Source organism: Plectrocnemia conspersa, unplaced genomic scaffold (genome assembly GCF_051122295.1).
Source record: "Plectrocnemia conspersa isolate PC_06_02 unplaced genomic scaffold, ASM5112229v1 ptg000010l, whole genome shotgun sequence".
Lineage (NCBI taxonomy): Eukaryota > Metazoa > Arthropoda > Insecta > Trichoptera > Polycentropodidae > Plectrocnemia > Plectrocnemia conspersa.
In genome coordinates this window covers 5532484-5547012 of record NW_028277174.1, presented here as the reverse complement: position 1 = coordinate 5547012, position 14529 = coordinate 5532484, and the positions used below count along the sequence as shown (strand labels likewise).

Below are 14529 nucleotides of genomic sequence, written 5' to 3'. Positions count from 1 at the left end.
GTTATGGTCTTAATTTAATTTAAATAAATAAATAAATCTAAACAAAGGAAATATATTTTTTTATAATTAATAAAAATAAAAATTGTGTTAGCTCGATTAATTTCCAGCTCCCAGTGATAAATTCTTTTGTTTTTAATTGGAGGCTCTGACTGTCGACCAATGAAAATTAAGCATTTAAATAAAAAATAAGATGGCCGACAGCAACGTGACAACCATTTTAATTAATTTTTCATGTGCCTCGTTCGATTTAACTGATTCGGATATTCGGATCGCTAATTAACTAGGTACGTTTAAACTAAAATAAATATATACATATTGTGTGTAAGGATTAGAATAACACATTGATTGAACTATATAAAGAATCATAAAACAATCTTTGTAATGAAATCTTCAAATTTTCAGTTCTGTCGACGAGCACCGAGACCAAAAAGTGAGTTTTTCCATTTGCAATACATCAAAATTATCATTAGTATTGAAAAATATTTGAAAATAGTAAGAGTTTTATACGATAGTGAATAACATTACGAAAAATTATATTCTTATATATAATTGTCGCTAGATATTGAACGTGAGGATATGACTTTTTCATAATAATATGTGCCTATAGTGATATTGTCGAAAGAAAGTAACATATAAGTGGGCAAAAGTCATAAAAAAATATTATACAATTGCATACATAATTTAAATTTAAAAAAACCCAGTATCGTGGCAAAAAAAAACATTTCATTCCGAGTGTGTCAAAATATCATATACAACGTTAAGGGGTTTTATCAACATTTGTTCTTTGTGATCATTATTTTTAAAGAATGGCCAAATTCAAGCTATTCACTTAGAGCAACCATAAGTATGTTCTTTATAAAATAAAATACTTGCAGGTAATATGGGAACTGAAGTGTGTAGTTGATATTGATTAGATATTAGGAACACAATTAAAGTAGCAACCAACAATTGCCCAGAAGCACCCTTTCATTTGACATTAGTGTTAATGTATATACATATAACATCTGTTATTATGTCGATTATATAGATGATATGTTGCATTATGAACGACTTTTCTCTTCTAATATTTGGACCAAAAACAATAATAATTTTGTTATGGTCAATTTTGTATATTTTCATATAACGATATCCTTACATGTAGTTTTCTTTTTTCTTTCAAAATTAATGTTTATTTAAACTTATCACAAATGATTCATCAAAATAACGATTGTGTATTTACACTGACAGATCTGCGTTGACAGCTAGGTTAGATTTTTTGGTCCTAGCATCTGATTTAGCAGCCATTAGATTTCAATATTTGCGGATAAATAGCTCAATTGCAATATTATTTTTATAATTACACATAGAAAATGTATATTTGTTAACTATTTTAAAATCATAAAAGTTTTTAAAAATAGTTTATTATAATAAAATTACATTTTTTCCTAAATACAAATATAAAATACTACATTTACACTGATTATCACTAATTAAAAAGTAACTTATAATGTGAGTTTGCACATGCAAATATAGTGTTAACAGGGTTATCGCGATATTACTGGCATTGTAGAATTCCAACTTATATGAAATTAAACTTTGTTCTCATTTTATTAGTTAATTATTAATGATGACGATGATCTTAGCCCTCAGGGCTGAGGACATTAGAGTTCAACCAAAGATATTTTGGGTAAATATTTTTAATTCATTGAGTGAATATATTTTTATTATTGCTATATTTTTGTGTGTACTCGCAATATTTATTATATATGTATGCTCCAATGGCGTTAGGGTGTTTATGAAATGATGATTTTTGATATAAAATAAATATAATAATACTTTAAAAAATATATATTTAATATTTTTTCAATATTATAAGCTAATACATATTACATAAATCAACAAAAATTACAAAAAATAATAACAAGCACTTTCAAACATATTAAAATATTAATTCATTTTAAAATTATCAATGATGAATATTGTGATGATGGAAATCGTTCAACTCATTATGATCGTACAAATGCTGATTGCCACCAGTAGTTCTTACTTCAGCCTTAAATCTACACAAAAATAAATAACTTATATACTGAAATAATTTTAATTACAATAGTAATAGTATTAAAAGCAATTACCCATCTTGATCATTGGCGGTATAAGTCACAGTCCTGGTTGAACCATCGGGTTGAACCAAAGAATATTCTCCCTGTACAGAGTCACCATCCCTTGATTCTGTATGACTCTTTTCATCCCCAGTAACATCATCAGCCACCATGTAATTGTATTGGTAACGGGGATATGCCTTGAAAATCACCATATCTATTAATATTGTTTCTTTATGGAATAGTTTTGATACCAATTAAACTTACATGAGCATGTTCATGTTCTTCATGATTAAACTCATGAGATTGGATGCTGTGATCTAGAGTAATGCTTTGAGACGATTCTCCATGTCCTGAAGAACCATGGAGAGACGAATGATCAAAATCATGAATCACTCTAGCAGTAACCACAGCCACCAATGCGAACAATACAGCGATCTATAATATTTATTTAAATTTAACAAAGATAAATTTGTAAACTACAACACTGAACAATTTCACTTTTCTCACTTTGGAATACATTGTTGGTTTGTTTGGTTTGTTTGTTAGTTACACGACAAAGCTCTAGTTGACACTGAAGTTGCTGAAAAATTTAGTGCTTTTATATGGTCTTTTCTTAATTTTTGACGTAAGTATATTTTTTTATGTACAGTCTCTTTTTAATTGATCATACCGTGAAGCAATTGAGACATGCGTGTGATGGGAGTGGTAGCTCAATTTTTTGAATGGTATTTTAATTAATTTACATACGGTTGCCGAATGAAACTTTAGCATAAATTTGCAATAATAAACATTGTAATTAAGGCAAAAAAACGCATAATGATCAAAAGTATTGCTTCTGTTATGTATATGATAGTGTAATTCATAAATGTGCACTAGGCTTTTGATTTATTCATCGGTTATGTTGATATATTGAATTACTCGGATCTTGGTTCATTTATGTTCGATACAATGGTTGAAGTAATATAAAGAATATGCCTTTTTGACCCGTCTCTAATCGGTGTTCAATGCAGAAATACCTTTTAATAAACCTTTTTTAAAATTATTTTTATCTAATAAGTTAACAATAAGTTAATCTAAAAATTTGTGTTTTTTCTGGTGTCTCACGGTTCATTTTTTAAATAATTTTTAATTATCACAATACTTTACTAAATAAGGTGAATATTGAAAACATGTTTATATTTCTAAATATAATATAAATGTTATTAATTCTAAATGTTTATTAACTCGTGGTAGAGCCCTTTATTATCAATTATAACTATTTTTTTATAATAATGTTTTATGTGTAAAGTATATTTACGGGTGTTTTACCGTTTTTTTACGCAAATGAATGAGCACAAAAACATTCGTTTTGACTATTATACTGCCGTGGGATTCTTTTAACACGTTTTTGAATGAGGAGAGTTCGGGTGTGAAAAACATATTTAGAAATACAAATTGAATGATTATTGTTTATCTTTGAACGAAACAGCTTAGCTTTCGCGCGGTTCTTATACATATCATTTTTTCACATTTGTGGTGATTTCTATTTCTGGATGTTCTCTTATCACATTTTGTTTAAATGACGATTTCTCTCGAGATAATAAAAACCTCATCAAAAACGTTCAGAAGCTAAAACAGCATCGAAATAAAATATAAAAAAATAGCTTTTTGCTTTAAAACAAGTTTTATATAAAGTTGATCGGACCTCCATACAAACTTTTATGAGACTTAAGGTTGTTAATTTATTTATTTTCAAGATTAAGACTTAAATTTTAGTTATAAAATAAAACTCTTAATAACCCTATTACAATTTGCTAAAAAAATAATATGTCATAAAAATATTTTTTTGCTTTAAAACAAATATTTAAAAAAAATGTTTAAAGTAATAATAATAAAATAAATTATAACTGCTAATCTAATATAGTTGTTAACAATCGTTTCCCATGAATTAAGGGGTGCTCGGACTTTCCGGACACTGATTTTGCGGACAGAATTTTTGCGGACACTTTTTATTTCGGATATAGATTATTCCGGAAAAATGTATTTTTAAAATTATATTAACAAAAAAATAAGGTAAACATTTGGATTGTGGATTATTTAACTACAGAGTTCAATGAAGCAATTAACTTTAATTAAATCCAATGAATCAATATTTTTACTTCGTCTAAAAACTTTTAATCATGTTTTCATGATATCCGTTGTAGGTGTTTTGATTATTTTGTAACGTCTTTAACTAGTTGACGTTTATAAAAACGGACAATTAATTTTAAATAAAGATTAATAAGGACTTTTTGGCGGCCGCCTTTATGAACATGAATGGTAAATTTCGGATGTGATCAAGAAATAAAAAATTTTGTGTACACAGATTCAAAGTATACTAAATTTTTACCCTCTGGATTGTGCATTGTTATTCACCGACAAAGTCATTCCTAAATATTTACCTAAAGTTTATTTTTATTACATGTATTATGATGTATTGAATATGCAGATGACAACATCGAGCGCGTCTTAATAACTTTTTTCCATTGTTGAAAGTGGATTTTTTGTCTCAATTTGTTCGAAAGGATCATCTTAAAACATAACAGTAGGGACATATAATAAACTTAATCCTTCGCGTAACACAAAATATTTTTTTTATGTTCTTGTTATGTTTATGATATTTACTTTTTATGAAATAAATCTTTTATTATCATAAGTTTTAAGAAATAATAATTTAAAAAGATTCCTAGCTATACAGAATTTGACTTTATGTGGTCACGACCAAATCAACTGGAAGCAGAGATTTTATTAGAATTTAGTCCATATGTTGAAAAGATGCGATTCATTGTTACGAAAATGTTGTTTTAAAAATAAATCTGGAATTTAGTCAAAATTACGTTTTCAATAATGGAAAAAAAGTAATTAGAACGAGCTTGAAATTGTATTTTTTATGTTTTTTATTCACTAAGTAAAAATATTGATTCATTGGATTTATTTCAAGTTGATTGCTACATTTAACTCTGTAATTAAAAATTCAACAATCCAAATGATTACTTTTTTTTAAATAAAATATTAAAAATATTTTTTTTTCCAGAATAATCAATGTTCACAAAAATCTGTCCGAAAAAATCCTGCCCGGAAAAATCATCAAAATAAATAAGCAAATAAAATATTTATATTACTTTAAATTCTAAATAAATTCAGGTAAAAGTATTGTACCAATTAAAAATGTACGTAAAAGTAGTTTTATTCATATTTTTTTATTAACTTTGAAAATAATTTTCATTAATGATATAAACTGAGTGTATTCTTTACAAATTAACTGCTCTAATGTTGTTGTACTTTATAAAAGTAAACAATTTAAAATTTAAAAATTAAAATATAATTTTTTAATTTATAAAATCAAACAGTGTGGTATTTTAATATAAATATTGATCAACACAATTTTTTTTATTAATTATTAAATATGTACATGTTGAAATTATTAATGAATTTAATAAACAAAGCTTAAAACCAATTAAAAATATTTATAATTTCACATATTTTTATCATTCTTATAAAATCTTCATTTATTTATATATTAATCATTACTTGTGTAAATATTTGATTGATTAAGATAATTAAAAATTTGATAAATGTGATTGTAAAATTTATATTCTATAAAAAAATTATATCACGTTTGTAAAAGGATTAGAAAAATAAATAAGTTTGATTAATATATTTTAAAATAATAATATTTTATAAATTGATTCATAATTTTCTATATTTATAAAATATTTATATTGCTATTTATAAATAGTAAGTATTGTATAATTAGTGAATTATTTAATTTATATGAAATGTATGATTTTTTCGTAATTTATCTCTTGCAAATAATTTAAAATTCAAAGCATTCAAAAATGTTTTAAAGGAGTACAAATCTCGCTTAAACGTCTTAAAGTATTGCCTAAAAACTTATATTTGGAAGATAAAATTATGAGATGAAAATATGTAATTCTCTCTGTTGTAAGCCACTATTTCTCTTTTTTTAATGTTAATAATCATATATCTTTCCAGATAAAATTATTTTTTTATCAAATAGTATATAGTTAAAATTATTTTTATTTGGTTTTAAAGCTAAAAGTTGTTATAATGATAATTTCATATTAACACTGTAGAATAAAAGTATGATAATATTTTCCAGTAATCATTTATTTATAAATTTATTAAAAACATAGTAATTTAACAATACGAAATAACAAAACAAAACAACGGACAGTTATTAATAAGCATTCAACTAAACATCATTTAACAGTGACTTTAATGGCGGACATTGTGGAATTCATTTAAATGTTCCTGACTCAGATGATTCTGGTTGCCACTTGTTGTTTTTACATTAGCTCTGTATCTGTAATATAAATATGAAAATAACATAGAAATATTATTAGTAAATCAGAATATACACATAATCAAAATAATACGTACCCTTCTTTGGCAGTAGCTGTATATGTAACAGTCATTAGAGTGCCATCAGGTTGAACAAAGGAATATTCTCCTTGAACAGAATCTCCATCTCTGGTTTCAGTATGTGTCTTTTCATCCCCAGTCACATCATCCAAAACGGTATACTTATACTGATAACGTGGATAAGCCTAAAATTTGTATATTAAAATAGTCATTTACGATTATATGTATTATAGATTAAAAAATAATTTTGTAGTACTCTACTCACATTAACATGCTCAGGATTATTATGATCATGGTCAAATTCATGTGATTTGATACTATGATCTAATGTTATACTCTGAGATGATTCGCCATGTCCTTTAGACTCATGTAGAGAATGATCTAATTCGTTATTGATTACTCTACAGTAAACTGTAGCCACCATGGCGAAGAATAAAATGATCTACAATTTAACATTATTATTTATTTATGTAACAAAATTATAATATATAAAATTAGGTTTCTTCTTACTTTGGAACACATGTTGGTTTGTCTGATGTGAAGCTTGAGTTGCTATTGATTTTACTGTGAATTTTCATTCATTTATATGGTAGCTTCTTAATAATATACATGCATACATATAATATTTTAATTGCAATCCAGTCTCTTTTTTTCTTTATAACACCGTAGAGAAATTAAGTCTTGAATTGCAAAAATTAAATGTTTCTAATTAAAATGCATATTATATATATTTTTTAGAGCTATGTATATGGCTCTTCATTTTGCGATAATTGCTGCGATAGTTTTTATAAATAAAGCATTTAGCTATTATGTGAAGAAGTCGCTTGGAAATATTTATGCGTATTAGATTAAGATAAATATAGAGGTATAGACATAAATGGTATTCATGTGAAATAAAAATCGAAATCTTAAATTTATAAAAAAAAGCAACATAGTTCCAATTAATTTAATAATATATGCGCAATGTATATTTACAAAATTCTATACATTTATTCATCAAGAACTAGGTTCTTGATAAATAAATAAGACGATAAATGATACAATTTTGATAAACCCTATTCAAGGAACTTACTACAAAGAGTACTGTTATATATTAATAATCCTGTTCCGCAGTGGGTTTCTCATAAAAATATTTTTTTTAACTATTAAAACGCTTTATCACAAAGCAAACAGTTCTTTGTATGACTTAAAAGCATATCTTTAATAGTTAATTTATTGTAGAAGAATGGATCAATTGATGAACCTGACAATATTATATTATCATGCTTCGAGTATTCTTTAAAGGTTCTTTAGATGTTCTTTAAAGCCCGTTTCGGATGTTAATCCACAATTATTATTTTTTCTGACGGAATTTTTGTTTCGGCAGTTAAAATGCAAAACTTTATTTTCAGCCACCTAGAATCCCATGACATTTTCTTGGAACTGATAAAAACTCCTGTTATTATTTAGAACATGCCCATATCTGATTTATTTAAGACATGCACATAAAAAAATGTTATGTCCAAGAAACTTCCACCCGGTGTTATGGCGCTAGCTTCCGTGATGTACGGACGCGGGGGTAAGATTATAAGATGATGGTATTTGTCATGGGATATGCGAATCAATTAAAAAGTTTTACTGTATGCCTTGTATAATCATCTTGTGCACATTACCCTTAAGCATGTTTCTCTGGTTTGCTTGCCAACTAATACAAGCGACTAACTTGTAATAGAAATTTTCCAAAAATCGTTTTTCATATACCTGTACACAATAAAATAAGAGAATAAAAATATTGCTCATTTTTATTTTTTACAAAATCTCTATAAATATGCTGGGATATGATTTCTTTGCGTCGCGTTGACGAGTGTACTTGAAAAAGTACTGATAGGTAATATAGATAAACCAGATATTCACGAATAGGAGTTTTAAACAACTTAGCAATAAATACAGCTATCCGACTTTTTAAAAGATTTTTATGTACTTGAGCATAACGACTTGACTATTGACTTTAAAGAATTGGCTTCAAATTCCTATGAACCTTAGTGTTTTACAATTTCTATCGTGTCTTAGAGATCGGAATTAAGGATTATTATATAATTATTATTTCCATTCGATCAGTGGCGTAGCTATGGTGGGGCGGAGGGGACGGGCCGCCCCGGGCGGCACTTGCTTAGGGGCGACATATTCGCGATGGGATCGTCCAGTGTGGTTCTTAACCCTGAATGCAATAAAACATATATAAATCCACAAATAACAAGAGCTTAATAATAACCAATTTATTATTTTAAGAAATGCTGATTTTATGATTCTGCAAAAAATATATGCGGAAGGGGGGGCGGCAATTTTAAGGATCGCCCTAGGCGACACATACCCTAGCTACGCCACTGCATTCGATCATTACATATATAAGGTTTGCCTAGATTGTTTTTAATCTCACGAATGCTTATTGTGGTAATTAATTAAAATCGAGTTTATACATATTATGTATTGAAAATTCATAGAAAATATTTTATATGTATTCAACAAAAAACAAAAAAATACATATTACACATTTTGCTAATATGTATTGTTTTTTCACTGTGTAGGTATTAGCGTAACGCTGTTATGCCTTACACATGTTTCCGATTAAATAAATAAAATAAATCTGTTGTCAACCAAATATAATTTCAAAATTATGTGTTTCGCTGGTCCTTCGATCATCAATAAAACGGACTTCCCACGTTGTTAAAGGTCGCACGCATAAGAAAAAAATACTTTTCTTTAAAGGAAAAAGTTACATATAATCATAAATGGTCTTCTGAGTAGGAATACGTATATTATATATCAATAATTTTGTCATGGCAGCAATATTTATTTTGTTGACCATACTTTTCAACTTTACATGCTCACTAAAAACACCCAAAAACGCTAAAAGAGTTTCATAACAAAAACCTGATTTGTCTTTGTGGATAATTTGTTATTTTATGGCTTCGAAATTAGTATTACATGGTTTCAATGCTTGTTTTATAGCCATATAAATTGACCCAAATATACATAGTACATTTAGATTTAGCAAATTCACTAAAAACATTATGTAAATGATGAATGATTCCTGGGTCTTTAGATTTAGTTTTTATAAGAATAATGTGATTTTAATCTGTAATTGTAATTTATTATATATTGCGAATCACAAAAAATAACCAATTTACCGATTTTCATAATTTACAGTCCACTTGTTTATACATTAAATAGCAGAACATAATACATATAACTTTAGCAATATCTTTTAAAAATACATAATGTATTATTTATTATATTTTTCCTAAATATGTTTTTTTATCTTATAAATTAACGTTACGATTGTCTTACTTTTGTAATATTGATACACCCTGAGTTGAAAAAACTATTTTAGAATCATGATTTTTTATTTTTAAAAAAAATATTTTTTAGTCTAATTAATTGTCATTAGTGTCATTTTTCTCCTATGCAATAAAATAATTAGACTCCTTTTACCAAAAATGGCAAATACTTCACCAACATAATACATAAAAACGTTTTACTATGGAGTTTTTCCTGTTGGTTTTTATGTAAATAATACTGTTTGATTACTTATATTGTAGCTGCATTAGGGTATTCTAAAGATTCTCAAATGTATGAAATTAATGTTTATTTGCAACAAAAAAACTAAAATGATTATTGTAATACTTGAAAAATAATTTTTAATTATTATGTAAAATTATGGATAAAATAAGTTCGAATAAAAAATTCTCTCTAAAATTTTCTTTTTTAATAAATTTTAAATTATATTAATTCTGACTTTAAAATTATTATTTGTTCTATTATTTTCAAAGGCACCCTTTTACATCATTAAAAAAATAAACACATAATATCTTATTATAAATTAATTGTAGTATAGGATTTAGTTTCAATAATTACTGTAATATTAATAAAAAATTATAAAGTAGAATATTTGAAATAATATTTTTGTTAAATTATATCTTACTCGTCCCTTCATTGTACAATATACTAATTAAAACAATATATGTTATAGTTCAAAAGTATTTATTATTTACTTGAGTAAAAACAATAGTAAAATAACACGATATAACAAGAGTTCATAATAACAATCTTCCATACTAGACAATTTATATAAATATTAAGTTTAAATCAATGATGGAAGCTGTGAAGATTGAAATCGTTCAATTGATGAATATGATCGTGTAAATGTTGATCTCCTCCAGTGTACCTAACATCAGCTTGGAACCTAAACAAATCAAAATTTAAGAAAAACATATAATTTATTTTAAATAAATATTAACTTACCCATCTTCTTTATTGGCGGTGTAAGTAACAGTTCTGGTAGCACCATCGGGTTGGAGAAGTGAATATTCTCCTCTCACATTATCTCCATCTCTAGTTTCCGAGTGACTCTTTTCATCTTTAGTTTCTGGATCGGAAACTGAGTATTTGAATTCATAACGAGGATAAGCCTGAAAATGTATACAGAATAAAAATATAAATATTACAATTTTTAATAATGGAATAGATGATTGTCTTACATGGGCATGTTCCTCAATGTGATTGTGGTCGTGGAAGTCAAGAGATGGTAGACTATGATCGAAGGCTATCCTTTGAGAGGAAACTCCATGTTCATAAGATCCATGATCAAAACCATTATGAATAACTCCACCATATGCCGCAGCCGCCATGGCAAACAAAATTGCGATCTAAAGCATGTTTTTTAATTTGATTATTAACACTTATTATATTTCATTACTATTCACTTCATTATTCTTACATTAGAATACATTCTTGGAATCTTGGTTGCTTGTTTGCTTGCAAAGCTCGGCTTGGAACTGATACTTCTTCTTTGATTTCAGTCGTTTTTATATGATTATTTTTCATTTAGAATAAATTAATTTAGTATACTAATTGCAAATGAGGCAGTCTCTTTTGAGTGTAAGTATACCGTGACGACATTAAGTAATAGCTGTGTGTGTTGCAAAAAATATGTGTAAATTTAGTGATTGTTTGACGTATGCAAATTTTGCGTAAAAATGCGTTTTTAATTTATTAATGGAATAAATAATGAGTTACGTTATTAAGTTATATAGTTCTGTGATTATTAACGTAGGTCATATATATGATTTTATTACACGATATAATGAATAAAGGAAATTAAGACACTGCAATAAAATCACTGACTACAATATTTATGTCTTTGATTAATTTTATAAGCAATATTACCCATTCTGGAATTTATTCAATTTTATTATCTGTAATTAATATAGAAGGTATATTATTATATAAAAATACCCTTATACTTTTACGTTTGCAGACTTTTGATTATGTAAGCTTATACAATTAAAAAAATATGATTTTAATTTTTTTTCAATGTTTTAATTATGCATTTATACATTTAACAATAATTCTGTAGATTTTTATATCATAAAGCCAAATTAACTTTATTTGTAAAATTTCACGATAGTTTCAGCTGAACCATTAGTGATTCGTTATAAGGAAATCGTTGATTATTTTTCGTAATATTTCACTAAAAATATTTTTACTTTGACTAGATGTTCAAAGTTAATTTTTAATTACATTTTATGACACACAGTATATATTCGCGATTTAATTATGTGTTTTAGGTTCTGTTGTATGTAATAATTATGAATGTTTAACCATCTTAGTAATGCATCAATAAAAATACAAAAATTGACAGATGCCTGTACATTCTTAGAATTTTACAAATGGAAAATGCCATAAATGTACAGATTTTTTAATATATATAGTATTTATATATTTATATTTTTTAAAAAAAAAGTTACATTGTAAATATCTAATGTCATAAAATTTCAGTTTTTTAATGCAATTTTATAGTTTCGTAGTCTGGTTCTTAGAGTTGTTTTGACTAGTGGTTAACAAAATACATTTTGGGTATTTTTATGCCACCGCATATGGTTTTTGCCGGTAGTAAGCGCTTATTACTTTCGTCCGTAAGCAGAAAAAGTAAATAATTTTTTTCCCCCAGAATTACAGCTTTGGTTATCAAAGTGATGCACTATTTCAATAATTATTTTTTCATTGACATGTACACATGTATATGTTTATTATTTTCTGTAACTAATTGTGACTTAGATCTATTTTCATACTAGATATATTTAAACTAGTGAGTTATATCGTTCAATTGTAAAAATGCAATTTAATTTTTTTTAGTATTAGTAAAGCAAAAATCTTGATAAATAAACTTTATTAAATTATATAGTCAATGATATAAATCTACGAACTATTGTTTCATTACATAAAAATCTACTTATATTATCTTCATGTCAAACATCATTCTGAGAAATAATTTTAATTATTCATATATTACAATATTAAAATATTTTTCTGTTCTTCACTCATATTGTATATTATTTGCATTTATTAAAAAATCTGGTAAACTGTAAAATTATTTTCTTAAGTTGTACTACTTAAGAACTTTCCAAAATAACGAGAAAATTTATTGTCAATTTTATTTTTATTTAGAAATATATATTAACATTGATTTTACGGCATTTTATTGCATAGTTTAGTGTAAATTTTTAAAAACATAATTAATAAAACATACATAAAATTTTAAAAAATCAAAAAAAAAACTATTAAAAGAAAAGTAATTTTTGAATTAAGAAAACAGTTTTTTGAAAAGCTTCTTGATATCCAAAAATGCCTTACTTATCAGGCCACCCAAAAAGCAGTTTTACTGGAGAAAATGTACTTCTTATAGATTAAAGCCACATATAATAGCGATTAACATTTTATTTAAATACCCATTAAAAGAATATTTAACCTTATAAACCAATTAAAAGCTTAGTAAAATGAACTTTAAATTCTAACAATCAATAGCTCAAAAGAGTTAATCGTTTTGAGAACTTTAAAATAAAAAGCAAAGATCAAGACAGCAGAAATTAAAAAAATATGTTAACGTAAATGATTTACTAAATTCGATTTTGTATTATTTAATATTAGATCCCTTCACTTATTATTTTATATTAAAATCTCTGAAGTCTTATAGCAATGAAGTGGTGTGCAAATTCTTAATTTATTCTTAATAATTATCTGCTTTCTTAAGAACTATTATTAAAAAAATAAAATCACAAATAACATATATATATTTCCCGTTATTTCATAGCTTAATGATAATCGCAATAGATAATGGTATTTTTTACATAAATCACTTTTAACCATATATTTTTTTACCATATTAATTTATCAATTTCAAGTCTGAAGTAATAATTATTTTTTACCTTCAAAATTTTCTGCACCTTTAAAATACATATTAAGGTTATTAATTAAAAACTTGAGTATATTTTAATAAAGTAGATTATTTTCTACTTATGCGTATAGTACTTCAACTGAAGTAGGTACTATTGTATATGCATAAGAAAAAAAATATATTGATTAATAAAATTTTAATTTTAATTTATCTTGATTACTAATTTTATTATAATAAAATACCATATATTATTATTATGGATTTATTGAGACAGTAAACTATCTTATAACTGCGCATATATCTGAATTAAATTACACGACAACGCTAAATAGATAGCCAATGATTTTTAAAATAACTTTGATCTCCTTGGTTTAGGTCAGAGGTCGGCAAAGTGCGGCTCCGAAGCCGCATGCGGCTCTTTGGCCCCTTAAGTGCGGCTCTGGCACAAATATCCACGGGCATTCGCACCAGATTTAAAAAACAAGGAAATATGGAGCTCTAAATTCGAACGTCTTTGTGTTGATTTGGAAAATTAAAATAAAGGTTTGCTAAATTAATAAATAGATTTGGCTCACAATTTTTTTTTAATCGTTGTAATGTGCATATTTGGCTCTTTGGCAAATAAGTTTGCCGACCACTGGTTTAGGTTATTGAGGTTCAGAATTATTCGGGAGATTTGATTATTATTTTTTAAAAGTTTAAAATGGCACTTTCTACAAACGGCAAATGTTAAAAAATAAAAGCAATCCTTATGAATATATGTACATGTAGAAGCTATATCAAATATTTAAAATTCTAAAAAGGCAAGTTCTAAAATATTCTAAAAAAAAA

At 26.0% G+C, this 14529-nt stretch overlaps 3 protein-coding genes across 3 annotated transcripts; all 3 read right to left on the bottom strand.

The window, feature by feature from the left end:
- Window positions 1-1837: 1837 nt before the first annotated feature.
- LOC148230424 (uncharacterized) lies at window positions 1838-2600 on the bottom strand. Its single transcript, XM_088195583.1, has 4 exons — window positions 2589-2600; window positions 2346-2516; window positions 2112-2278; window positions 1838-2039 (listed from the first exon to the last, which is right to left on the bottom strand). Exons 1-4 carry the CDS (start codon window positions 2598-2600, stop codon window positions 1946-1948), a joined length of 444 nt encoding a protein of 147 aa, XP_088051709.1. The 3' UTR covers window positions 1838-1945.
- A 3612-nt stretch (window positions 2601-6212) lies between these two features.
- On the bottom strand, window positions 6213-7036 carry LOC148230423 (uncharacterized). Its single transcript, XM_088195451.1, has 4 exons — window positions 6996-7036; window positions 6751-6927; window positions 6504-6670; window positions 6213-6426 (listed from the first exon to the last, which is right to left on the bottom strand). The coding sequence occupies exons 1-4, from the start codon at window positions 7005-7007 to the stop codon at window positions 6339-6341; spliced, it is 444 nt and encodes a 147-aa protein (XP_088051577.1). The 5' UTR covers window positions 7008-7036; the 3' UTR covers window positions 6213-6338.
- A 3455-nt stretch (window positions 7037-10491) lies between these two features.
- On the bottom strand, window positions 10492-11631 carry LOC148230422 (uncharacterized). Its single transcript, XM_088195886.1, has 4 exons — window positions 11242-11631; window positions 11003-11170; window positions 10767-10933; window positions 10492-10707 (listed from the first exon to the last, which is right to left on the bottom strand). The coding sequence occupies exons 1-4, from the start codon at window positions 11251-11253 to the stop codon at window positions 10611-10613; spliced, it is 444 nt and encodes a 147-aa protein (XP_088052012.1). The 5' UTR covers window positions 11254-11631; the 3' UTR covers window positions 10492-10610.
- Window positions 11632-14529: the final 2898 nt, after the last annotated feature.

Bases quoted from the DNA above. Each gene is read 5' to 3' on its own strand.
- LOC148230424 (XM_088195583.1), bottom strand. The intron at 2,279-2,345 runs GTAAGTTTAATT...GTGATTTTCAAG, and splicing joins AAGAACATGAACATGCTCAT to GCATATCCCCGTTACCAATA. The intron at 2,040-2,111 runs GTAATTGCTTTT...ATTTTTGTGTAG, and splicing joins ACCGCCAATGATCAAGATGG to ATTTAAGGCTGAAGTAAGAA.
- LOC148230423 (XM_088195451.1), bottom strand. The intron at 6,671-6,750 runs GTGAGTAGAGTA...TACAAATTTTAG, and splicing joins ATAATCCTGAGCATGTTAAT to GCTTATCCACGTTATCAGTA. The intron at 6,427-6,503 runs GTACGTATTATT...TTTATATTACAG, and splicing joins ACAGCTACTGCCAAAGAAGG to ATACAGAGCTAATGTAAAAA.
- LOC148230422 (XM_088195886.1), bottom strand. The intron at 10,934-11,002 runs GTAAGACAATCA...ATACATTTTCAG, and splicing joins ACATTGAGGAACATGCCCAT to GCTTATCCTCGTTATGAATT. The intron at 10,708-10,766 runs GTAAGTTAATAT...TGATTTGTTTAG, and splicing joins ACCGCCAATAAAGAAGATGG to GTTCCAAGCTGATGTTAGGT.